The 26,944-nt window shown below is 34.2% G+C and overlaps 3 protein-coding genes across 3 annotated transcripts; 2 read left to right on the top strand and 1 right to left on the bottom strand.

The window, feature by feature from the left end:
• Positions 1 to 12,235: 12,235 nt before the first annotated feature.
• On the bottom strand, positions 12,236 to 13,895 carry LOC120338013 (uncharacterized). The gene is made up of 4 exons (XM_039405935.2): positions 13,767 to 13,895; positions 13,497 to 13,574; positions 12,965 to 13,081; positions 12,236 to 12,805 (listed from the first exon to the last, which is right to left on the bottom strand). Exons 1-4 carry the CDS (start codon positions 13,879 to 13,881, stop codon positions 12,240 to 12,242), a joined length of 876 nt encoding a protein of 291 aa, XP_039261869.2. The 5' UTR covers positions 13,882 to 13,895; the 3' UTR covers positions 12,236 to 12,239.
• Positions 13,896 to 15,267: 1,372 nt separating this feature from the next.
• Positions 15,268 to 17,393, top strand: LOC144428063 (uncharacterized). Its single transcript, XM_078116723.1, has 6 exons — positions 15,268 to 15,324; positions 15,573 to 15,632; positions 15,877 to 15,963; positions 16,035 to 16,151; positions 16,388 to 16,498; positions 16,735 to 17,393. Exons 1-6 carry the CDS (start codon positions 15,315 to 15,317, stop codon positions 17,181 to 17,183), a joined length of 834 nt encoding a protein of 277 aa, XP_077972849.1. The 5' UTR covers positions 15,268 to 15,314; the 3' UTR covers positions 17,184 to 17,393.
• A 4,552-nt stretch (positions 17,394 to 21,945) lies between these two features.
• Positions 21,946 to 26,596, top strand: LOC120338062 (uncharacterized). The gene is made up of 10 exons (XM_078117121.1): positions 21,946 to 22,095; positions 22,443 to 22,502; positions 22,764 to 22,853; positions 23,571 to 23,693; positions 23,914 to 24,027; positions 24,526 to 24,924; positions 25,290 to 25,376; positions 25,448 to 25,564; positions 25,801 to 25,911; positions 26,148 to 26,596. Exons 1-10 carry the CDS (start codon positions 22,020 to 22,022, stop codon positions 26,594 to 26,596), a joined length of 1,626 nt encoding a protein of 541 aa, XP_077973247.1. The 5' UTR covers positions 21,946 to 22,019.
• Positions 26,597 to 26,944: the final 348 nt, after the last annotated feature.

The following is a 26,944-nucleotide window of genomic DNA, read 5'->3' on the forward strand; positions in this document are numbered from 1 at the left end:
GCATATCGTATTTTCGCAATTGACGTAAACATAGCTGTATATATTTCTTATTATTTCGTAATAATTGTACTCTAGGACATGGATTACGTTTGATGTTGCTTCATTCACAATAGCCGCTAAGCAGAAGGTATCTCCCACATGGCTTCATTCCAGCCCCAAATACTGTTTTGCAACCGATGTGTTTGCTAAGTAATAAAACGTTTCATAATGTAGCGATGTAGACCGTTCAGAAGTTATTGGCATTTAACTAATATGCATTTGAATAAAGCAGGCGAAAATGTTGCATATTTCCTGACACTTTGAGACAAAAAAGTACTATTCTTCAAAACAAATTTGAGTGCTTCGTATCAATCTTTCTGGCTACAGAATGAAATCAAATTAAATACCCTTACTTGTGGGATCAGGTTAAAAAGTTTTTTATTGCCCTTCTCAGCTTATACTCGGTAGAGTGCCGTGATCGCGCTGACACAACCAAAATAGGAGACTGAAAAAGATCCAGAAAATAATAAGCTGGCCGCATTTCAACCTGCTCATCCATCTCATCATACTTATAACTGAGCTGGGGGCTGGAGCGTTTAGCATACTTTTATCAGGGAGGATTTTAGGGACAATTTTGGAAAACACTGATATTATTAACATACCAACTACGCATGCACACAAACAAAGAGGGAGGTGCAACGATCCATTGCTACTTCGTGACACAAAAATGGTCCAAGTGGTTTGAAAAAGACGTGGAAATCATTCTTTTTCATGTAAAAATTAAAATGATACATGAAAAAGGAATCTGTTTTATTGACAATGTTTAAATCGTCGTAAGTTCCGACACAGCTATTACGCGGTGTCTCTTTGCTCATCTTTAGTGTGTGTTAGTGCAAATAGTGTTTGGAAAATGATCAACACTAGGAATCTCTGAATATTCCTGAAGATAATAAATAATAATAAAATTTCAGTAATATATAAAATCAAATTCAGGATTTCAATCATATCGGTGAGAATTAACCTGATTCAGTATAATAAATTACTTAATCGTTGCATTTATTAAATTCTTATGAATAATTTTACGTCACGCTGTAACTGCAAAGTAGGATTGTCTCCAAGAATAACGGAATACGGTCTAAAGAAACTAGACGCAAAAATTATTAGTACTACTTTTATAGTGAATTATCATCGCTGACTCTATATCGAGAAGAACATGGAAAGTCGCGTTTAGAAATACCATGTTGGCACACTTCTTCCGCCTATTAATAGTTGCAGTTTTTTTTCAAATAGCTTTCATAGTGAATTTGTGAAAATTCTGAAGGTTTGGGTTTTTATTAATTTCCGAAATAGATTAGTCAGTTTTACATGGCTTGCAGAATTATATATACGTCATCGACACTACTAACGTACACGATCCATTTATTTGAACAAGTTGAATTTCATTAAGCAGACTATATCGTATTTTTGGAAATTTATAAGTAGAAAACGATCAATACATCGTAACATTTCTAGAGATTGGTTCCAATTGTCATATGATTCCATTTTCTCCTAAGTGAAATATCATAGTATATATACATACTAATTTGCAATGGAGTTATGTTAGAAGAAGATTCAGCCATCAGCAAGTTAGAACATCTTTAAATATCGTTAGTACTAAAACTATGCGTGTCATTATCATTCTATCAATGTTTTTTATTGGAAGTTCGCATGCTTTGAATTGCTTTTGTCCAAACGGAGGAAAGAATTGTTCAAAACCAAAATGTCCGCCGGGTGTCAAAGTTGTAAAAGATATGTGCGGGTGAGTACAATATTACGACTCAACAAAAGCAAATATCATTCTACAAATAACAAATTCAGTTGCTTTTTCTGTTAAAACTATTGCGTGTTACGAGTTTTTGGTTTACTTACTTCGGGCTTTTACCAAGCCTTTCGACAATTAAAAGCGCACCATGAAAAACCATAAATGCATGAAATTCGGAACAATTTGACAACATATTCTTCGTACACGCTAAACTAACAAATTTTTGAGTGTGGCAAACTTAATTCATAATGACGTAATTCATCGATATCAATACTGACTATCCATGTTGTATCGATTCCACCGAAAATAAACTTTTAGAGCATTTAAAACTGAATTAATCAATCGATACTTTGGATTACAACTTCGTGTCTAAACGTGGTACTGATGTGAACTTTCACAGATGAATTAAACAAGTATTGCTCAAAATATTAAATAATTTTAAAAGTTTTATCATATGTGATTATAGTTATATTTCAATATTAAACATTTTTAGTTGTTGCGATGTTTGTTACAAACAAATGTGGCAGACATGCGGCGGACCGTTTAATGCACTTGGAAAATGCGATCACACAAAGAAATTGATTTGCGCAGAGAAGCCATTCTGTGTGCCAATGATGAGAAAATCGAAAGTGAACATCATGCCTGGGATATGCATACCAACCAGACACTACGTAAGTGAATAAATATCAATCCTTGTTTGCAAAAATTGCTTGTCGTATCTAGAATAGTTTTTTTAAACCATAATTCAAAATCGCGCATGTTATTAAAAATACAAATTGACTGCGGTTATGTATAGGATATAAAATATATAATGAAAAAATATTTTACAAATTTTAGAAACTACTGAGAAAATATTGCAAGTATCAAAGTGATCTGTTTTGCGGTAACCCATTTGAAGAAGAATATTAAGGGCACTTACGTTCAAACTACCAGCAATCTAATTTCTGTGACACTTTATATTTTTTAAATTGAATTTATGAGTCTTACATTCATTTATACTTTATTTCATGAGCACTGTTCCGATGTAATAAGTTCTGAACGACATATAACTGTAATATTAAAATGTTTCTGTTTTTGTTATATTTATATTTGCTGTCTATTTACATTCATTTAAATTAATTTATTTATATAATAAATATTTTTAAATAAATAAAACGTATCGAAAGTTTCGAGTTCTGTTTTTTATAATCTACATGAATTTCTATATTGTAAAACTTACAAGAGGACTTCTTTTATGAGGTGACCGTACATTTGAACCCATGTGTATATTCGCGGGTTCAATCTATATGCGGGTGCTAAACCCATGGGTTAGGGTTAGTATGGGTTCAAATATCCGTAAAACAACAAAAATTTTCATAGGTGCAATAGTATGCCGGTGCAATCGTCGTGGGTTCAAATGTACGTGGGTTCAAATGTAATGGAACCCTTTTATGGCTATATCAAAGTACATCAAGATTACGATAGGCAACCAATAGGCATAATTTGCGATACACTGACATACGCTAATGCAAAAACATGAAACCCGTCCGGTAATCAAAACACTACTTCCTGACTGCATTTTGTTTTTACAGTATATGGACCATTTTCTCAATTTTTAGTTTCAATTTATCCATTTAGTTTGGATCCAAAGCTTGATAGTCAGGATAATATGTACTTTTCTTTGCTCGTGCTTTTACATCAACTTACAGATTTACGGCTTACTCATATTGCAAGTCACAATCTCTACTCCCTTCGTCAGTGATCCTTACGCTTATTGTAAATTAGGTTGATTTGCTTTTCAACTCTTTTTCCAAACATCAGAAAAGCAGATATTTTTTCTATCGAGGTTTTTGCTCTTGTACTCTAATAAAAATGTACGCAATTTAAGTTACCATCCCTTTTATTATAGGTTTATAATTTGAGATGCTATTCGTTTGTTGTCATAGAATTCGAAGTTCGGTGTTTGATTGCATGATTTATCAAATATTCCGCAAATTTGTCTAACACGAATTAAGTTCTTTGGTCACTTTTCTATAAAAATAGACACTGTAAATCGCAAATATGTGCTTGACTGACTGATGCTTTCGCCTGTAGGCATCGGACATCTTGATTGCGATGTTCCGCCATGCACCGATTGGCGATTTGGTTACTTACGTTGGTTCTGGATCTCTGTACTCCCCTCCGAAAAATTCATGCTCAATGAATTGAAAACATCCTGAAATAAAAGGACAGGGAGTTTTATTGTGAAGGGAAATTTAAAATGTGTTTTGCGCCCAGCATTGTGGCCCCCTCCAACCGCTCTGTAGCCCCCTTTTAGTGGGTCATGAACCCCCGTTTTGAAACCGCTGCATTAAGATTTTGTCGAAAATTTTCTTTAAAATTAAAGAATTTCGGGTTGGCTTTTTTTGTATAATGTGTTCATTTTTATTTGCACTAATTGCTGGATTTACCATCGGCTGCCGTGATGAGCAGCTGGTGGTAATGGCTGACATAAATATTTTGTTGACTATTTTGGGCAAGAACTATTTTGTTGAACTTTATTGTACACCTAAGTTCAGTTCAAGTGAGCTCGATAGTGCGGGTAAAATGTTTCAATTGGTGGAAAGACTATGTGTGTTCTAAGTCGCAGGAAGGTTTTTTATTTTAAGAATGAAAATTATAGAGTTTCATTCGTAACAAGAGAGGGAGCTCTGTCACGGACCGTAATGTCCGTGTTGATGTGGTGTATATATTTTATGTTTATATGCTTACCCCTTATGCAATGCTGTTTTGTCGGGTCTGAGCATTGTAGTAACATTCGAATTTGTATTATAAGACTCCGACCATCCATAAAACGTGCGAGAGAAAATATAACTCTTGCTGTCTTCAATAAATATTCAAAATGGAATCTTGAATCTTGCAACTTAAAAAACACAGTAACAAAATCCAAACTGTTGCACTGGTTATTTTGACTCCGGAGAGTATTAGTTTAGTTGTAGTAGCCTAATCCAAAATTAGTTCCGAAAAGGCTGCGATAGACTGGGATAAATTACTATTCAATACTTTCAAACGGTACATAGTTCCATATTTTGAATAAAACTGACAGTCCCGAATACCTGAACCACGAGTGCCAAATCGCAAAAAAACTTTCAAACTAAAAATCAAATATTTTGACACGTTGAAGTATATATAGAAGATGGCTGTGTATACTCGGCATTTTTATTTACTTTAGTTTCATGTTCCGGTTTGCCCTTGTTTGCTTATGAATTTGGCATATCGTATTTTCGCAATTGACGTAAACATAGCTGTATATATTTCTTATTATTTCGTAATAATTGTACTCTAGGACATGGATTACGTTTGATGTCGCTTCATTCACAATAGCCGCTAAGCAGAAGGTATCTCCCACATGGCTTCATTCCAGCCCCAAATACTGTTTTGCAACCGATGTGTTTGCTAAGTAATAAAACGTTTCATAATGTAGCGATGTAGACCGTTCAGAAGTTATTGGCATTTAACTAATATGCATCTGAATAAAGCAGGCGAAAATGTTGCATATTTCCTGACACTTTGAGACAAAAAAAGTACTATTCTTCAAAACAAATTTGAGTGCTTCGTATCAATCTTTCTGGCTACAGAATAAATTCAAATTAAATACCCTTACTTGTGGGATCGGGTTAAAAAGTTTTTTATTGCCCTTCTCAGCTTATACTCGGTAGAGTGCCGTGATCGCGCTTCTAGATATCAAGAGAAACCGCCCTGACCCAACCAAACGAGGAGACTGAAAAAGATCCAGAAAATAATAAGCTGGCCGCATTTCAGCCTGCTCATCGATCTCATCATACTTATAACTGAGCTGGGGGCTGGAGCGTTTAGCACACTTTTATCAGGGAGGCTTTTAGGGACAATTTTGGAAAACACTGATATTATTAACATACCAACTACGCATGCACACAAACAAAGAGGGAGGTGCAACGATCCATTGCTACTTCGTGACACAAAAATGGTCCAAGTGGTTTGAAAAAGACGTGGAAATCATTCTTTTTCATGTCAAAATTAAAATGATACAAGAAAAAGGAATCTGTTTTATTGACAATGTTTAAATCGTCGTACGTTCCGACACAGCTATTACGCGGTGTCTCTTTGCTCATCTTTAGTGTGTGTTAGTGCAAATAGTGTTTGGAAAATGATCAACACTAGGAATCTCTGAATATTCCTGAAGATAATAAATAATAATAAAATTTCAGTAATATATAAAATCAAATTCAGGATTTCAATCATATCGGTGAGAATTAACCTGATTCAGTATAATAAATTACTTAATCATTGCATTTATTAAATTCTTATGAATAATTTTACGTCACGCTGTAACTGCAAAGTAGGATTGTCTCCAAGAATAACGGAATATGGTCTAAAGAAACTAGACGCAAAAATTATTAGTACTACTTTTATAGTGAATTATCATCGCTGACTCTATATCGAGAAGAACATGGAAAGTCGCGTTTAGAAATACCATGTTGGCACACTTCTTCAGCCTATTAATAGTTGCAGTTTTTTTTCAGATAGCTTTCATAGTGAATTTGTGAAAATTCTGAAGGTTTGGGTTTTTATTAATTTTCGAAATAGATTAGTCAGTTTTACATGGCTTGCAGAATTATATATACGTCATCGACACTACTAACGTACACGATCCATTTATTTGAACAAGTTGAATTTCATTAAGCAGACTAAATCGTATTTTTGGAAATTTATAAGTAGAAAACGATCAATACATCATAACATTTCTAGAGATTGGTTTCAATTGTCATATGATTCCACGTTTGCAAAATTTTCTCCCAAGTGAAATATCATAGTATATATACATACTAATTTGCAATGGAGTTATGTTAGAAGAAGATTCAGCCATACAGCAAGTTAGAACATCTTTAAATATCGTTAGTACTAAAACTATGCGTGTCATATCATTTTATCAATGTTTTTTATCGGGACTTTGCATGCTTTGAATTGCTTTTGTCCAAACGGATGAAAGAATTGTCCGAAACCAGAATGTCCGCCTGGTGTGAAAATTGTGAAAGATATGTGCGGGTGAGTACAATATTACTACTCAACAAAAAGTGTTCTACAAATAAAAAACTCAATTGCTTTTTCTGTTAAAACTATTGCGTGTTACGAGTTTTTGGTTTCCTTACTTCGGGCTTTTAACAAGCCTTTCGACAAGCAAATGCGCAGTATGAAAAACCACAAATGCTTGAAATTCGAAACAATTTGACAGCATATTCTTCGTATACGATAACCAACAAATTGTTGAGTGTGACAAACTTGACGTAATTCATCGGTATCAATACTGACTATCCATGTTGTATTGATTCCACCGAAAATAAACTTTCATAGCATTTAGAACTGGATTAATCAATCGATACTTTGGATTACAACTTCGTGTCGAAAAGTGGTATTGATGTGAACTTTTCACAGGTGATTTAAACAAGTATTGCTCAAAATATGAGATAATTTTAAAACTTTTAGCATATGTGATTATAGTTATATTTTAATATTAAATATTTTTAGTTGTTGCGATGTTTGTTACAAACAAATGTGGCAGACATGCGGCGGACCGTTTAATGCACTTGGAAAATGCGATCACACAAGAAACTTGATTTGCGCAGAGAAGCCTTTCTGTGTGTCAATGATGAGAAAATCGAAAGTGAACATCATGCCTGGGATATGCATACCAACCAGACACTACGTAAGTGAATCAATTTCCTTCTTTGTTTGCTAAAAATTGCTTGTCGTATCTAGAATAGTCTTTTTAAACCATAATTCAAAATCGCGCATGTTATTAAAAATACAAATTGACTGCGGTTATGTAGGATATAAAATATATAATGAAAAAATATTTTACAAATTTTAGAAACTACTGAGAAAATATTGCAAGTATCAAAGTGATCTGTTTTGCGGTAACCCATTTGAAGAAGAATATTAAGGACACTTAAGTTCAAACTACCAGCAATCTAATTTCTGTGACACTTTATATTTTTTCAATTGAATTTATGAGTCTTACATTCATTTATACTTTATTTCATGAGCACTGTTGCGATGTGATAAGTTCTGAACGACATATAACTGTAATATTAAAATGTTTCTGTTTTTTTTATTTATATTTGCTGTTTATTTACATTCATTTAAATTAATTTATTTATATAATAAATATTTTCAAATAAATAAAACGTATCGAAAGTTTCGAGTTCTGTTTTTCATAATATACATGAATTTTCATATTGTAATGTCATATTTCATGGGTATATCAAAGTATAAAATTCATCAAGCCTACAAATAAACGATAGGCAACAAATAGGCATAATTTGCAATACTCTCCTTCACTATTTCAGATTAAAATCACTGATAAACTTGTAATAACAATAATACTGCTCCAGAAGTATGTGCACCAATATGGAGGTAACTAATTTTGCTCGTCTATATCACATCAAGTGGTGTAAAAGGACTGACACCTATGGGTAGGGGGTATATTCACTTGACTCATACAGACAGTCCCCGAACTCGTAATAGAACTAAAATAAGGAAAATCGGAATAAAAATATGCCCTAATCCTAACCTGGTACACATACTACGGGAGTATCCAAAAAGTGAGTTGAATATAGTCGCAGTCTTCAATCGAACATTGTGGCGTTTTAATATCTGAGGACAGGAAAGAGACGCCGGATAAATCTTTTACTATGACTGTCTTATATTCGGCCTGGCCATGGCGTTCTACATAGTTTCGTTAGGAAAAAAGCGCGCGTTGATGCGACCACATTGAAATCTCAGATAATAATAATAGTTTTTCACACGTGAAGTTGCCAGATGAATGAAAAAACACACAGATCAAAGCCTTGTTTCAGCCAACGACCAGATCAAAATATCCATACTGTGGAGGAGACGTTCGCAAGGTTTTACCCTGACAAACCACGTCTTTACGGAACTACGAAAGAAAAATTTAGAACCATCAGTCCTCGACCAAACATCAAATTTGCTCAGCCCGCTAATTCAGAAGAACGTCGACTCGTAAAAGGACATTATTAAAGAACAACAGGACTAATAAAATGTAAACTGTGTATAACCACGTTAAATTCTGATAGGGATGCGTGCAATACTATTTAACAACGTAACATATTTACAAGTCTTTTGTTATTGGTTCATTATTGCGTTTGATGATCATCCTAAATTACCTTATAATTCGTCTGGTACTTTTTCTTGTTCACTAAGCATTTTGGAGATGTTTACTCGCGATTCGGAATTCAAATGAATACTAAAGATAAATCGACATTGTAATTCATAAATGCCATTTCCTCAGCCGCTTAACATCGATTGCGGTGAAGGCAATAGTGTGGAAGAAATGGAAGGGGTTGACATTTCTTTAAAGAAATAGCGAAGACCTAATTGAGACCACTGATCCCTATCGTGACCTACCACGCTTTTTCAGTGTTCCGTCAAGTCACGAATTGGGAATTAATGCCGTTCTTAATTCGGCGCTCCAGAAGTATGTGTACCAATATGTAGATAACTAATTTTGTTCGCCTAATTTACGTCAAGTTGTGTAAGTAAAGGGCCAGAAACCTATGGGCAGGGGGTAAATTCACTTGGCTAACACAAACAGTTCTCGAACTTTAATAGAACTAAAATAAGATAATTGAAATAAAATTAGGGTCTAACCCTAACCTGGTACGCATATTACGGGAGTACCCTTGATACGGTCCAATAATAAGTAAATGCTTATGGCATAACAATACATCATTACCCGAACATACATGCAAATCCAAACCTAAGTATGATATATCGCCTCGGTCATATAAGTTCTGCGTGTGTGAAGCTCAAATCAAAACAACACGATACCAACCCAGGATTCTTGGAGTTTGGTTGATGCACACATTGGTTTGATTTATTAACGACATTCTTCCTTCTCCTAATTGAAATACAATATTTTAGCGGCAACTCAAAAGAGGTTGGTCGCCATCCCACACCAAGGAGATTGCAAAATGAGAATTCCAATCAAAACAGAGTTATTTCTGCAAAACAACCTGACTCGGAAGGTATAGATTACGGCTGTGAAGATTTGAGTGGTCTAGAACAGTGATTCCCAAAGTGGGCGATATCGCCCCCCGGTGGGCGAAAACGATACAGAGGGGGGCGAAAAAGTCGAAGTGGGCGATAGGGGGGCGATTTCGCGAAACCTGTTTTTGCTCGGCGCCTCGTGCACTTGATTACTGTACTCTGCGTGCTTTCGTAGGTTTGAATCACGTGGGCGATGTGATTGCACGCGAAATGATTGCTGGACTTGTCTTCGCAGTGAGGTACGGTAGTTTGCGTATCCCAGAGGTCGGAAAATCTGTAGTAATCTGGCCCGGGACGCTTCACTTAATGGACCTTTCCCCGACCTTTGACCCCGGAAAATTCTTCCTATATTTTATCATTCTAAAATTTTCGGTGCTTATTTTTAAGAGTGGTTTCCCGTGGCCTATAAAATAAGGTATTTGTTTCAAACTATCTTTCTAATTCATACTATTCAACAATCTGTTTTTTAGGGAGTACCGGTAAATAATTTTAGCCTAGTCTATCACAGCTATTTCTACACTAATTTTTGATCACTGTAATTGGACTGAAACTCCTAGGGGGACAAAGTGATTATTGACCTATTATATTTAAATTTCCGAAAAACAACTAAAAACTAACGAATATAATTCAAAGTCGCGAAAATGAGGTGAGGTAATGTTTACGACCACGCCTGAAAGTCTGTCTGAGTGAGGAATGTGTCTGAGTGGATGCAAAAGGGGGCATTGTTACGTTTATTTTTGCATCTTGCTGATTGGCCTATGTCAAGAAGTAAACAAGGAAGTCTATGCCAGGAGAAACGTTCAAACGACGGTTTTAATGATGAATTGATTTTATTTATCATCTACGCTCGAGGAGTAAATTACATTTTTTTACGTAACAGAATTTATCGTGAGACACGTTTAGACTAAATTTTATTATATCCTTTATATAACAGCTATTATATATAACAGCTACTCGTTTAATGAGCCTACAATTTAATTATAATTAGACAAATGGAAACACGCAGAAAAGTTTATGCAGGAGTTCAATAGCGCAGTAAATATTCGAATATATTGCAATGCAATAAGGAAAAAAAAATCATATTCTATTCCAGAGATTCATCACTGCTCAATTTTTGTAAGAATATATCTTCTTAAAGAAAATCTTTATCAAAATTTCACAAACCATGCGAAAATATTCACTTCGATGTTTGGAAGTACATATTTGTGCGAACAATTATTTTCAAAAAGGATCATTACAAAGAACAAGCAAAAAACTAAGATTAGTGATGCCCATTTAGAAAATCTTCCAATCTTGGCGTCCTATCAAGCGTGATGCAGCAACAAGACAGTGTCACATTGAATGTCATTGTAATAATTTTTTAATAAGACGACTCAGTTGAATTCACGAATTGTCGCAGTTTTTGCACGAGGTTCCGTTCTTAACTTTCAAAAAATATATGCGATCCGCGAAAGAATAGCAACCCTAAATTTTGTCCCGCGAGCGACGTAAAATTTGCCGCCCCTTGGGCCAACCGAGTCCACGAATCCAAAACAAATGGCTGATTAAATCTATGGACTGGTAATCGGACTGGAGGACGTGGAATAGGGGATGAATTTTACCGGAGACCGTTGTATATCATGTATTTTGGTAAAGCTCATCATCAGGCTGTAGGGATGAATGAGATGTACGAAAATCATCATTATAAGTTTTGAAAAATTAATTTTGTTTTCATTATTTCAATGTGGAATGCGGTGAATTTAGGGAATTGAATGCAAGAGTACACGACAGTTTTTGAGGGAGTAGAACCCTGAATTCTTTCATTTCCGACCTCTGATATGGTGAAAGAAGGGTTTTCAGCCGTGCTGCTATTGCTATCAAAACAACTAAATCGCCTTTCCCTCAGTAAACGGGGTAATTTTAGATATAATGAAAAACTCGCTGAAGAACACCAAGCTCATCCATCTCATTAAAAAACACTATGAACTATGATTTGTCTTCTTATTTGGTCTGTAATATATTCGTTTCAAACTTTTTTTTGCAGTGCCGGGGGGCGATGAAGTTGTAGAAACTACTTTAGGGGGGCGATGGTACAAAAAGTTTGGGAACCACAGGTCTAGAATATTTTAAATTACTCTACTGTAATTTAATACGACTGAGGTGGTCGCACAAAAAAACACAAATAAATATTTAATTGATAATTACACAACAAATTGCATATTATCCTGTTGTCGTATATCGCCACTAGTCCGACGATAGAATTGTCATTGCGAAATTCTGAATGTGTAATAAACAAGCAATTTTCGAAGAGTCTGTTGTAAGATGATGTATGAAGGAAGAAGTTGTGAAAATGTGATTAATAAATAATAACTATGTCATATATATTTGAAAAATAAAATTGAAAAACATTTCACAATCATTCTTTTTCACTTTGGTCGGAACAGGCACAGGCAGTGCAATCAGAACCAAAAAATCCACTGTAACAGTTGCATTGCAAAACATATTTAGAAACTGTTTGTATAGGATCAACGTATTCATTATTTTCATTCTTTTCCACAAGTATCTGATAAACACCTTTCACAAAAGCGTACTCAAACGGATTTAAGGCAAAGGGCTGGTAATTGCTCAAATATTTGTATCCAAATGCTGTTAAAAGCATCTCCATTCTCCATTCCTCAATTTGTTGCGCTAGATCTGGAGGCGGTTGCAACATATGATCCACAGCTATTTCATCTGCATTGTCAATTCTATCTATTTCTTGAAGAATATTTTCTGGTATGTCAATAATCGATGGCTGGTTTGAAATGATATATGCCCACGCACTTGACATTTCATTCATCGCCTCTTGAACACTGAATGCCATATCATATAGAGGTTTTATAGAGCAAACTCCGTAAGAACAAGGAGAGTATGGACACATTAAAGCCCTTGTGTGTCGCATCAATTTGTAAAGTTTCGCCTTTAATTTGAGTCTGACTCGATCTGAATAGAAATGTGTATTATTTATCATAACTTAAACTAACCAAGTGTCGTCAGTTTGCGACAAAGCCTGTTCGTGTTCATTCATTGAAAAATTTACAACACGATTTGATAAAAAAACTAAAACATTACCATTATAACATTATAAAATAAACTACATACCTTCGTCCCAGATCTTTACCACCGTAAATCGATGATTATAAATATCTGTTGCTAATGCCACCAACGCCGCTAATTCTTTCACTTCTCTTGTATTATATTCCACTGTAATTACCGGCTCTATATTGAAATATTGTTATTCTCATATTGCATTTTACTGTAGCACTATATCGTTGGGTGGCGTTTTCTGGGGGACATCATCAATATATCAAAGAAAATCATTTTTTATCACTGTAGCGCGAGTCTATCAAGGTATTAAATTTTGAATTATAGGATATTTATGTACAAACGTAAAAACTATAAACCTGAAACTGTTGCAAGACACTGCATGATACAACAAAACAGAAATATAATATTATTATCAGACGACAAATTATGTCTACATTTTCGAATAGTTCATTTTATTAATTTATGATTCTACATAAGATACTGCATGCACTGTCGAGCAGCTACATAACATTACAAATTACATGAGAATGGTATATATATGTAAAAACATACTGCACATAATTGAAAAAAAAATACGAATACATACCACCAGGTCGTGGTGGAGCTGCCATTTTTAGTTGTGCTCCAAAGTGCCTTGGCGTCTCAAACAATATGCCTTCATCAGCTGCAGTATAAAAAATGTTTAACTTTGCATATAGTTTGGCAAAAAATAGCGACTAAATTAATATTATAGCTGTATATTCTGAAAGTAACAAATTTTATGACGGAAATCACAATTTGTCAACTTTAAATTAATTATTTTCAAGGATATAGAAAGGCCTATGTCATGCAATATATATACCAACAAATTGCATACCTGACATAATCCCACTTCCGAACTCATCAAAAACTGCAGTTATTTCTGAAAATCCAGATTGGCCCAAACAAAAATCAGCAAAGAAACAGCATGTTATCAGAATTGATGTTAACATTTTTGTTCCGTCCATTGAAAGATACTTTAGTCCTATTTAATATGCGAATATAATAATTTATTATTCAAAATGTTGTTATATATTTTAAATATAAGCAGTAACGAGGAAGTGTAAACTGTTGGTTTAGACTCAATAAAACAAATATGGCAGGCAAAAATTATATACATATAAACAGTGGAAATTTTCATATAACATCTTACGTCACGTAAAGGAAAAAAAACATACGACGCCCATAAATGTAGTGCTAAATCTAGGTGACATTACAATAAATAAGTTGAGTAGTACAATTATATTAATTCAGTAACAAATTACTATTTATATAAAAGAACCCCTTATGTAATGACTCTCTACCATCCAAGTACTTATTTATAGGACCTAACAGTTTATTTGAAAAACTAGATTCTGACCTACATTGGCTTTATGTCGCATTTCGCGACGAAATATTCTTGTAATAGTTTTCTCTCCTGAAAGTTTTCAGTATGTATGGCCTGTTTTTGAAACCTTATACATCGTGGAAGTTAAAATGAATCAATGTGTAAACATTATTTTGTAGATTGGGAAAAAGGTAATTTCCTAATGCGGTTTTCCGGCATTTCATAACTTATTTGCGTAACCTCATGTAATTATTGAAATATTATCTGATATTTAAAAAAAAAAATTAACGATAAGTAATCTATCAGTCTTATTTTGCCTAAAATTTAATTGAACAAAAGATTAATCCACACCATTTGAATTCGATTTTTTTTAATCTACAAAATTTATATTGCGATTAACCGATAAATTAATTCCATATATAAAATATATATATTTTTTGAACTTTTGAAATTGACTGATGCCGAGCACAGGTTAACAAATCTGAATAACGCATACAAAATCAGAGGTTTCCTGAAAGCCAATGTTACAATTGGGTAAGTTTTCAATGCTTGGCATATAAATGTTCTCGCTTCAATTTCTAATTCCATTTCTGAAAATTTTATTACCTTCAAACATGATGCCGATTGTGAGCCATCAATATTATGTTTGATTAACCACTTTTTTCAGGGTGGGTCATTTGATATATACTACACTATTACATTTTCAAACAATACATGTAAGTATTTTTTTGTTTTGAAGAATTGCTTTTGAAGTAGAAACATGTTAAACTATGAAAATGTTAAAGATTACATTAATATGATTATGACAAATTAGAATTGTTAAAATGGCTTGTCGTAGAAGATATTAGTTATATCGCTGAATATTTTAGGCACAAATAATGATAACCAATGACGTATGAACACAGTTAAGTGGTAATGCGTAAATCCGGAACAAAAATTAATATAAAAGCACGTGCTTTGTTTGCAATACCATCCAACACCATGATTGTTTTTATCATTCTAGCGTTTGTGGTCAAGAATTGTATCGGCGTTGCTGCAGCACGGTCGGAGGGTGTAGGAATGACTCTAAGTTAGTACATATTCCATTTGATATAATTGTGTTAAACTTATGCATATAGGAGTGATAATCATTTAGAATTAACCTGTAAATCTGGAAAAATTTTCGCAAAGTGTTTCCCTCCATCCATATACTCCGCATCAAAAAACTATCCGAATCAGTTTAAACATTTTTTTTTTATTTCTATCGCATTTTATCAAGCTAGGTTCATTTTCCGAGTCTTTGATGTTATTATTTACTACAGCAAATATTACTTTCAGATGATCCAAACGATCTTTCATCCTTCAGCGACACATTCACCTGTGAAAACGTTCAACACGGTAATTACGATTAATATTTTTTCAATTAAACTGATGTGAAGTCAATGTGAAACTGGCGCCTTCTGCGAGCCCAGAACTAATTTTGTTCCCATTGCCTTTGAGTCAATTTGAAACAATATTACTTGAATGAGTATCAACCCAGTTTCAGTTCAAGTTGGATTATTGTGTGGTCTTTGGTACGCTGAGTCACCTAATTATCATGAATGTTGTACTTTTGTGGATTTATAATCTTGCTGATTTTCAGTTGATCGATACTTACTGCTTGAGTATCTACCTGCGCCAGGTTTTATACTTGAGGTGTTTTTTACAATGGGATGGTTTTTCGCTGGAGGTAAGACTTTCATGTAAAGCACATTAAATTTAGTATAGATTTTAAACCTTCCTCGGATAAATATATTTCAGAACCTGAGCTGGTGACTGTAAACGAAAGTTTGAAATATATTGTTTCACCGGCGATAGACGGTTTTAAATCCAGACTTTGTTCGCTGCGAAATAGACTTAAAAATGCAACGGCTCATGGTAAGTAGCAAGCTTAACTATCTAATTCTAGCATACCATCTTTGAAATGTTTGTAGACATTCTTCCTTCATCCTAAATCAACTGCGACAATAAAAATGGCTGGTGTTGTAATTAGCAAAACACCCCCACACACCCGCATGCGTGAGCGTATTCACTTTAGATTGGCAAGCTGCATATTCTCAACACTCGAAGAAATTTAATTTATAAACCATTTCTTATTTTGTTCGTTACGCTAGATATTTTAGAAGCGTATAAGAGTCAAGAAAATCTAGAATCTCTAATACTAAATGGATGGAAGGAGAACGATTATGACAGAATGAAACAATTACACTATAACCAAGGAGATTGTAAGTCCATAATAAGTGACTTTAATGCTGTATAAAGCAAATATTAGTTTGAAAAATTTACTCGATCTCACAAATATTACCCAATTTGGTCACTCTCACAACTCACATGATACCTCTTGCAGAAATGCTATTTTAATAACCCGATGAAAGTTAACTATAAACCAGAATAAAATTTTTGTTCAGATATTTTAATTTTTCTCGAATTTTTACGATTCTGTAACGTTTCCCTTTTACAGTATGGTTTTTGAGATATCCAAATGTGTTTGATCTTCTTGAAAGTGTTCGAAGGTTTTTCTGCACTTATCGTAGATGCAATGTGGGAGAGTGTGCAATTCCACCAATCCGTTTCACGTCAGTTGAGCAAGAAAATGCGATGTTAGAACTTTTCCATTTATGGGAATGGCACTTTGAAGATAAAGAATTGGATCTTAGCGAAGTATTTGTTCATATGGTTGGTGAACCCCTTCTGAAAAAAGAGGGCATATCGGGAATAGATTTGACTAATTCGAAACTTTCTACGTATTTTGCTAATGTCCTTATTGCCATAGACACGTTGTTAGGCTTGTTCACCAACTTAGAAGATAATTTAAACAGAGAAACGTATCTTTTTACACAATGGCATCTGACTCTTTGCAATTGCTGGGGAGGATATTCTGGAAGATCTTGCAACACTTGCCCTGCTTGAAAACTGATATAGATCGGGTTGCGATTCTAATTGAAAATCTGTATCTGAGTTTGAATATTTTGTTGAATACTCGGTTGTCCTTACTTCTATTAAATGCTGACGGAACGAATTATAACTTGCAGATCTTGCTAATATTGAAAATAATCTATCGGTGAGATAATGCTGTAATATTTCTATATTTTCATGTCTTGAAAGAATAAAATTGTACGCATTTTTCAAAAGTGCATGCGTTGATAAATAAAATAAGAATGAGTTTCTGAAGGAAAATTTCCTACTTTGAGACTACAACTTCGTGGATTGGTCAAATTGGTCAAAAAGTTTTAAAAGATAACTCAGATTGTGTGAAAAAACTTTTCCTTGTTCTATATCACTGAATAAATCGAGATATTTATGAATGAGTGAAATGTAGTCCAACTAGGTGTGTCATTGTAATTAGATTCTAGCCTAGCTTGGAATTCGAAAAGTCATTGAAAACGACGGGAGATATTCTATCTAACTGAGTTTTCTACCAACAACAATTGTGAATATATTTTTTTTTCAAAGTAATTGTTACGACAATCACGGGAAAGCTGTTTTCAAATCAAAACTAGGTCTTTTTATCAGCCTATCGTGAACGAGCTGTTTTTGCTTTACTTTGATTTTCCTATGCTACAAGGGTTCAGATGGAATATCTGGAATACGTGAAACCTAATTGCACGTGTTTAGTTCTTGTTTCAAATAAAAGTTATCAATTTACCTCGTGACCTGAAATAAATTTCCGGGTGGTTGTGCTCAGTGTATTTCCTGTTGTGGCTTTGTGTGGTTTCGTAAGATCACAGCCAAGTGGAATACCAATTGGGTCAAATTCTGCACTACAATCTTAACTATAGCCGTACAAGCGTCATCAAAACAATATGTATCAAAGACTCTATTCGTTACTCGATTTAAAATGAATTTACGCCCACGTTTGGATATCGTATATTTTGTAATTTACCATTGCTTCATGTCGTTACATTTCATTTCAATGTATAGTTATAAAAAATGCAGGAGCTTTTTTTAAGGAATACGGCGTTTCAATATTTGGTTGGATGCAAGATTTACACAGATCCCTTTTTTCATTACTTATCGATCTTGATCGGTAAGTATGTTGATACTTGAGGTATTTGTCTGTTTGTTTGTTTGTCTGTCTGTTAGATACACGCGATATCTCACGAAAGCGAGGTTGGATCTGCTTAAAATTTTGCATGTGCATTCATCATATCTCGGACCAGGAGCATATTGATTTTGAATGAACTATATAATTAGCGAGTTATTAATTAATTAGTAATGGGACACGCGGTGTCGCTATTGAGTCAGAGCGGAGGAAACATGCCGCTAGATCGATAAGTCGGCGGTCTCTATATCTCGTTTAATGATTTTTGATAAATTTCTGAAGTCTGTATCAATAAAGTAAATAATCATTATCGTTTTTTGTCTACGTTCTACGTTTTTTGAAGTGGAAAGTCAAATGCGACAAGAATCACGCCCTTCATACACGAATAACAGACTTGGATTATTTTTAGGTCTGTTGATTCTTTTCCCTCAGCAAGAGTAAGTACCATTGTGTCTGTTGAAACAAACTGATTCTTGATCCAATCGCATATTGGATTTCAGTAGTTTTTCACATTTTAGTTCTGTGATTGTATTACCAAAATCCATCTTAAACTGAATACAGAACAGCAATAAACTGGTATAATGTCAGGGATAAAAGTTTTCAAACGATCAGCATTAGAACTTTACATTTTGGTATCAAACTATTGCAAACTGTGAATACCTGTCTAACTCAAACTAAGCCAAACACTGGCGATAGGGCAGGTATTATTGGTTCCCTTACATTTGAACCCACGTACATTTGAACCCATGACAATTGCACCTGTATGCTATTGCACCTATGGATTTTTTTTTTGTTTCACGGATAGTTAAACTCATACTAACCCTAACCCATGGGTTTTAGCATACGCATATAGATTGAACCCGTGGATATACACATGGGTTCAAATGTACGTGGGTTCAAATGTACAGTCACCGGTATTATTACATATGACTGCTTTCAGCTCAATGGTCAAAATTATTAAACGAATGCAAAGTGGGCAAACATGATAAATGAAACAACAGACAGTACGACAGTAATTTGATTCCACCATGGTATCGCTTGTTTTGATGAAACATTTACAATTTGTGGTGTACGAGATGTGTCACAGGTTTGTATTTAAAAGATCAACGTCATCATGTATTGTGGTACCATTTATGTGATTGAAGCTTTCAATTTCGATATTTTTCCCAGTCTGTTTATTAATCGAGATGTATGTTTGCCTTGTTGTCATAGCGTTCAATGACATTCAAATCAAAATACGGTCACTGGATGAATTTTCATGTAATGACATCATTCAGATATCTATAATTTTTACTATCCGGATAACGGATATATCCGTATATTTCGAATTTTAACCATCCGATTAACCGGAAAGATATTGTTGAGTTTTAGAAAATCCATTTCCTCAAGTTTTTTTTGATGAATTGATCAAAAATTACGACACATTTTTTGCGAATATATAAACATGCACTCTAAAGGCGTTCCACTGCAAAAACTATAAGCTACACCCGACCAAAATGCAACAGAATCAGCAATTCGTGGAACGCACCTCCCACAGTGTAGGCCAATACTTGATGCGTGAAAGCACAATGCACCAGATAAGAGATGCACCACCCTGCGTGTCGTCGATCGTGCAGTATTAGCGTTGTATCCAGTACCAAATCAAAACACGCTTTCAATTGCCCCACAATATGCCCGAATCACAATGGCACAAACCACGACAGTAGAATATAGTTATCACCAAAACCGCCACCTCCATCTGCCCCGTCGTTATACCCACCCATTTAAAGCTTTTCAACTGTATTCGTTTATAGCCTTGCTTATATTTTCAACCTAACTTAAAAGAATGGGCTCTTCTATTTTAAAAGAATGGGCTCTTCTATTACATATTAATCACATTTGTGTTACATATTTTGTGATGTGAGAGTGAAGTTCACGATGGCTGAAATATAGACAGAGAAGTGTGAATAAAAATTGTTATCACGTGATATGGGGTATGTCCGCCGTAATTTAACAAAAAATATCAAAATTACTAATGAGCATATACACCATTCATGCAACTTTATTATTCGGTTAATCGTCACAATTATATTCGATATCAGAGAGCAAAATATCTCTCGGTTTACCGGTTATTCGTTAATCCAACCCCAGCCTCCTATTATGTATATGTGAACAATGTCTTTTATTGTTATGCATAAATCCATGACTGAACTTTTCTTCCTCCACCGGCACTTGAAACTTTCCATTATGTATTGCTTCACCTCAAATTGTTCTTTGACCAAAAAATAAATGTGATGGCTTATTTGGGGAATCAAATGTGACTACAACTATTTTGTTGATATTGTTTTTCCATTTTCTGAGTTTCTCATTATTCTCGATTCATTTTTAGTAGTGATATCTGAATATATATTGCGCACTGTTTCAATAGACTTTTGACTCTATTTCCTGTATTCAACAGGGGTATTCAAAGTTTCTTTTAATATCCTCTATTCTTTTTAGAGTATTTAACATGTTTCAACATTTTATTTTTAGATGATGGCAACTTTCCAACATTTTCAGCATTTTGAACTATTTGAGATATTTCTTTACTGATATTTATACTTTTTAGACTAGTTAGCTAGTTGTCTTTGTTTTTACTACTTACAATAATTATATTTTGTTCTTTAATTTCTTCAAATTGTGTCATTAACTCTGTTGTTTCATTATTTGATGACAGCTCTTTATATCTAAATCTATTCCTATGCGATGTAATTATCCAGTTCATTTCTTTGTCCATTTTTAGTTTAATATGTTATACATTTTAAGTTAAGTTATCAATAACTTAGGATACTACGTTCGAAATGACATGAGTTTAATGGCGCTACATAAGAGAATTGTTTTCGTGTGTATGTAGGCCCAAAGCGCATGGAAATATATTAACTCCAAGATCACAATTTTTAAGATGACGACTGTCGAAAATAATATAACACTGAACTGTAATATTGTTTCAAGCCAGTAAGCGGCACACCATCTTACTACAAGCGACGCACTAATGTTTGGAACCTCTGGTTTAGGCAATTAAGGCAAGGCATGCAGGCACGTTTCAGACATGCAGGCGTGTAGGGAGGTGAGAAAATTAAATGTCAGAGCTCTCGCATCTTGTAATTTATATATGAGAAGACTGCGTAGAAAAACTCAAGTAATCAATTCGGTAACATTTGAAATTGATAACATTTACCATTTAAACCATTAATTTTAAACCCCTTTTCGAACTCTTCATCATCAAACTTCACACATCTTCTGCGTAGAATATGCTTTATTCGTTTACCATTCCAGCATAACTGCAGAGAGTGAAAACTAAGTGCACATGATTTGACTGATATTATTCGCCTTGGTATGGCTGGTAGTGTTGCCTGAACTGAGTTGCAACTATTTAAAAATTGATACAAAATTAATCGTCCTCTATTTAATAGTGGGTGTACTTTGGTCAAACTCCTCTTGAAAAAGTAACAATTTTCTGTTAAACATGCGGTGCTTGTTAAAATCTGTCAGTTACAAACGCGGGGAAAAGATGTTAGTCATTTTGTTTTGACGTGAATTCATTCTGTTCATGATTGCGTATTCAGGAAAGACGAGACGGAAAAACGTTGATAACAATTGTGCCCTTCCTTTTGAATGATTTGATTTAAGTTATAAAAAATCACAGCAGCAATAAAGCAGTCTGGGCAAACACTGTAACAAAGAAAATGTCGCGTGCGAGACTTTTTTTGTTCAATTTACTCATCCTCTTTTTGATAGCAAAAAGTATAGCAAACGTTGAAGGTAAGTAGTGAATTGATCAGCATTAGATTATTTGAATTCATTACAAATTTGTCGTATTTGCAAGGTTGGTTCAAGTTGGGCAATCGTACGTGTAGTATACATGATGAATGAATGAGGAATGGTACCTGAATTGGCCGAAGAGATGAAACACAAAGTTTAATTTTTAAATGAATTCTACATTCTGAAATGCAATGGATTGTCTAATTTCGCATAATTTATATGCTACGTATGCGAATATTTTCATAGCTTTCTAGCAATATATTACCTAATTATTATTATCATTTTATCGCAATAAAAAAGCTATTCAGCACGGCCAATCCACATGCACAAACGTTTTTTTTTTATAGAAAGGCAAGAATATCAAGCGGAATTTGATAGGACCTTTACGTGTGACGACGTTGTTCGCAGTAAGCCATCTCTATATTACTCAAGTTATTCATATAATATATATTTTCTTCATACAACCAATAAAATACACACAGCGATGCATGGTTTATTTCCAGATCGCATATTGTCAAGGAAAACGCGTCTACAGTCAATTTACTGACATACTGTATTTATTGACGATAGATAAAAAATAAAACTCCCATGAAATTTAAATCAAGTAGGCCTAGTTTTGTTTCATATTCCTAATTTCCATGTCATGGTGTTTTGATTATTTTTATCAGTATGGAAAGGCGAGGATTATGCTTCTACTAAACCTTCGGAAGAGTTTATAAAAGATTTTGAAATAAACTTTGGTGAAGCCTATCGATATGGTACGATAATGTTTATTTTTGTTGTGTCCCACTATTTTTACCCTTTTCTGTTTATTTATACGGTGATAGAAGAAAAACGACAAAAAATTCACTACAGATACGTAATTTTAAATAAACCAGTCCTGGACAATGAGGCATTCTACCTGATATATTTTTACACCAATTGTGTGTCCGTAGCGTAATGCTATGCGAAGTATAAATAAAGCTATACGTTAAGAATATTGTCCTGGTCTCTGTGCATTCAAGTGACAATGAGCATCTGCCCATCTATTACAGTTTATTGCTGATAGATATAAAATCGACTCTTGTTAGGACGAACCTTGGGTAAAATTAACAATTTATTTTGAGAAGAAGAAATATATGATTTAAATAACTGTATACTAAGAATTTTACGAACGGAATGTGGGTCGTTAAAAATCACTGTACTTGAAACGGGATTGAGTCACTGCTTATATAAAAGCATTTAAGTTCAACGGGAAAAATGATAAATGTTTTTCCTCGGCTATGGGGTTTTATATTAGCAAACAATTGACCACAAATTTGCAATATAGTTCTTAGATATATCTTATCTATACGCATGTCGAAACTAGAGAGTTTGCAAACGTCTGTAATCAATACGTAGATTAATCATGACTAACCCAGAGAATATGCCATAATTTTGTATATTTAGTATTATTAGGGAAATATACATTTAACACCTTAATACATTTAATACAGGCGGCCCTGGACCCACCATAGCTACGTATGACGTCATGGAAATTGTGACTTTACCCACCATTAAACAATTTCTCGTGACTGCTTGCTCTTTACGGAAAAGAATTCTTAATGCAACCGCACATGGTACGTTCATAGCTGCGATCAATTTTTTACTGTCATCGCAGGGCAATGTTAACATTATAACAAAAATTTGGAATACGAATATTTTGCATCAAAGATGATAGTTAAAATTTTCAGTTTTAATCGAAGGGAGTGAAATGAATCTGATAAAACTGTAATCATTTTCCTAATTTCTTAATAATTCAAACTTTCAGTATAAGATCATTATTTATTCCATCTTTAGACATTATGGAGAGTTATTTGACAATAAAAGAAATCAGGAAAGTCGTATATGGAGGTGGTTGGGGACCGAACACACATGGCTTGTTAGGTAATAGCAAGAAACCAGCGGAATATTGTGAGTGTAGAATTTTCAATTACCATAACACGAAATTTATGTAATTTAACTAAAATAGGTCATAATTGGGAGCCTATTTTTGTTTTTTGTTATATGCCGACTATTCTTGTATGATTATTGGGTATTCGGGCACTTTTCCGTAATGCAAAAATGCTGCTATCACAAAAACAGAAAATGCGCTTTTTCATTCTTGAATCCCAAATTATTCATTTGTCAGTGCAAGGCCGACTATTGGCTTAATTGTCCAGTTGTGGATGGATAAATTCAGAAAATAAAGCCTGCTATTTAAGTTTTAAACTTTGGCATAGTTGAAAACAGCTTCCCAACAAGTTTGAAGGGTATCACATCAAGACAATTGTTTTTGTTTCACAGCAACCGCAATGCTTGAAAATTGAAAATTTAAATAATGACTCATTTGCTGCCCATATATGTACATTCCTATGCATTCATATGATATTATTCTCCTTTGAAAATATGATAAATTTCTTTTGGAAACAGTGTGGTATATGAGACAGCCAACAACAAACGATCTAATGCATATGCTACGCACGTTTTTCTGCATCTACCGCACTTGCAACGTTGGAATATGTAAAATTGGATCTGTGGAATTTTCGGAAGCACATTATAAAACAGCAAGAATTGAACTTCTGACAGCATGGCGTGATAAGATAAAAGCATTGGATGAAGATATTGCCGACGAAGTCGTTATGGTGAAAATGTTGCAGCAAGCCATTGTTCTCGATGAAAAGTCCGAAGCAGACTTGTTGAAGGGAGAACTTCTTTCCTATTGGATCAACGGAATCTTGATGTTAGATGGTATAATCACAATTATGGTGGGTATAGAACAAAATCCAACGAAAGAAAATTTCATGAAAAGTATTTGGGACTCCACCATATGTGAGTGTTTAGATGGATATGGTGGGAGAATGTGCAATGTCTGCCCAACGGAAAATATATTGCCACTTTATATTTTTAACAAATTTCAGCGACACATTCACCTGTGAAAACGTTCAACACGGTAATTACGATTAATATTTTTTCAATTAAACTGATGTGAAGTCAATGTGAAACTGGCGCCTTCTGCGAGCCCAGAACTAATTTTGTTCCCATTGCCTTTGAGTCAATTTGAAACAATATTACTTGAATGAGTATCAACCCAGTTTCAGTTCAAGTTGGATTATTGTGTGGTCTTTGGTACGCTGAGTCACCTAATTATCATGAATGTTGTACTTTTGTGGATTTATAATCTTGCTGATTTTCAGTTGATCGATACTTACTGCTTGAGTATCTACCTGCGCCAGGTTTTATACTTGAGGTGTTTTTTACAATGGGATGGTTTTTCGCTGGAGGTAAGACTTTCATGTAAAGCACATTAAATTTAGTATAGATTTTAAACCTTCCTCGGATAAATATATTTCAGAACCTGAGCTGGTGACTGTAAACGAAAGTTTGAAATATATTGTTTCACCGGCGATAGACGGTTTTAAATCCAGACTTTGTTCGCTGCGAAATAGACTTAAAAATGCAACGGCTCATGGTAAGTAGCAAGCTTAACTATCTAATTCTAGCATACCATCTTTGAAATGTTTGTAGACATTCTTCCTTCATCCTAAATCAACTGCGACAATAAAAATGGCTGGTGTTGTAATTAGCAAAACACCCCCACACACCCGCATGCGTGAGCGTATTCACTTTAGATTGGCAAGCTGCATATTCTCAACACTCGAAGAAATTTAATTTATAAACCATTTCTTATTTTGTTCGTTACGCTAGATATTTTAGAAGCGTATAAGAGTCAAGAAAATCTAGAATCTCTAATACTAAATGGATGGAAGGAGAACGATTATGACAGAATGAAACAATTACACTATAACCAAGGAGATTGTAAGTCAATAATAAGTGACTTTAATGCTGTATAAAGCAAATATTAGTTTGAAAAATTTACTCGATCTCACAAATATTACCCAATTTGGTCACTCTCACAACTCACATGATACCTCTTGCAGAAATGCTATTTTAATAACCCGATGAAAGTTAACTATAAACCAGAATAAAATTTTTGTTCAGATATTTTAATTTTTCTCGAATTTTTACGATTCTGTAACGTTTCCCTTTTACAGTATGGTTTTTGAGATATCCAAATGTGTTTGATCTTCTTGAAAGTGTTCGAAGGTTTTTCTGCACTTATCGTAGATGCAATGTGGGAGAGTGTGCAATTCCACCAATCCGTTTCACGTCAGTTGAGCAAGAAAATGCGATGTTAGAACTTTTCCATTTATGGGAATGGCACTTTGAAGATAAAGAATTGGATCTTAGCGAAGTATTTGTTCATATGGTTGGTGAACCCCATCTGAAAAAAGAGGGCATATCGGGAATAGATTTGACTAATTCGAAACTTTCTACGTATTTTGCTAATGTCCTTATTGCCATAGACACGTTGTTAGGCTTGTTCACCAACTTAGAAGATAATTTAAACAGAGAAACGTATCTTTTTACACAATGGCATCTGACTCTTTGCAATTGCTGGGGAGGATATTCTGGAAGATCTTGCAACACTTGCCCTGCTTGAAAACTGATATAGATCGGGTTGCGATTCTAATTGAAAATCTGTATCTGAGTTTGAATATTTTGTTGAATACTCGGTTGTCCTTACTTCTATTAAATGCTGACGGAACGAATTATAACTTGCAGATCTTGCTAATATTGAAAATAATCTATCGGTGAGATAATGCTGTAATATTTCTATATTTTCATGTCTTGAAAGAATAAAATTGTACGCATTTTTCAAAAGTGCATGCGTTGATAAATAAAATAAGAATGAGTTTCTGAAGGAAAATTTCCTACTTTGAGACTACAACTTCGTGGATTGGTCAAATTGGTCAAAAAGTTTTAAAAGATAACTCAGATTGTGTGAAAA

This window comes from Styela clava, chromosome 10, assembly GCF_964204865.1.
Source record: "Styela clava chromosome 10, kaStyClav1.hap1.2, whole genome shotgun sequence".
NCBI classification, from domain to species: Eukaryota; Metazoa; Chordata; class Ascidiacea; order Stolidobranchia; family Styelidae; genus Styela; species Styela clava.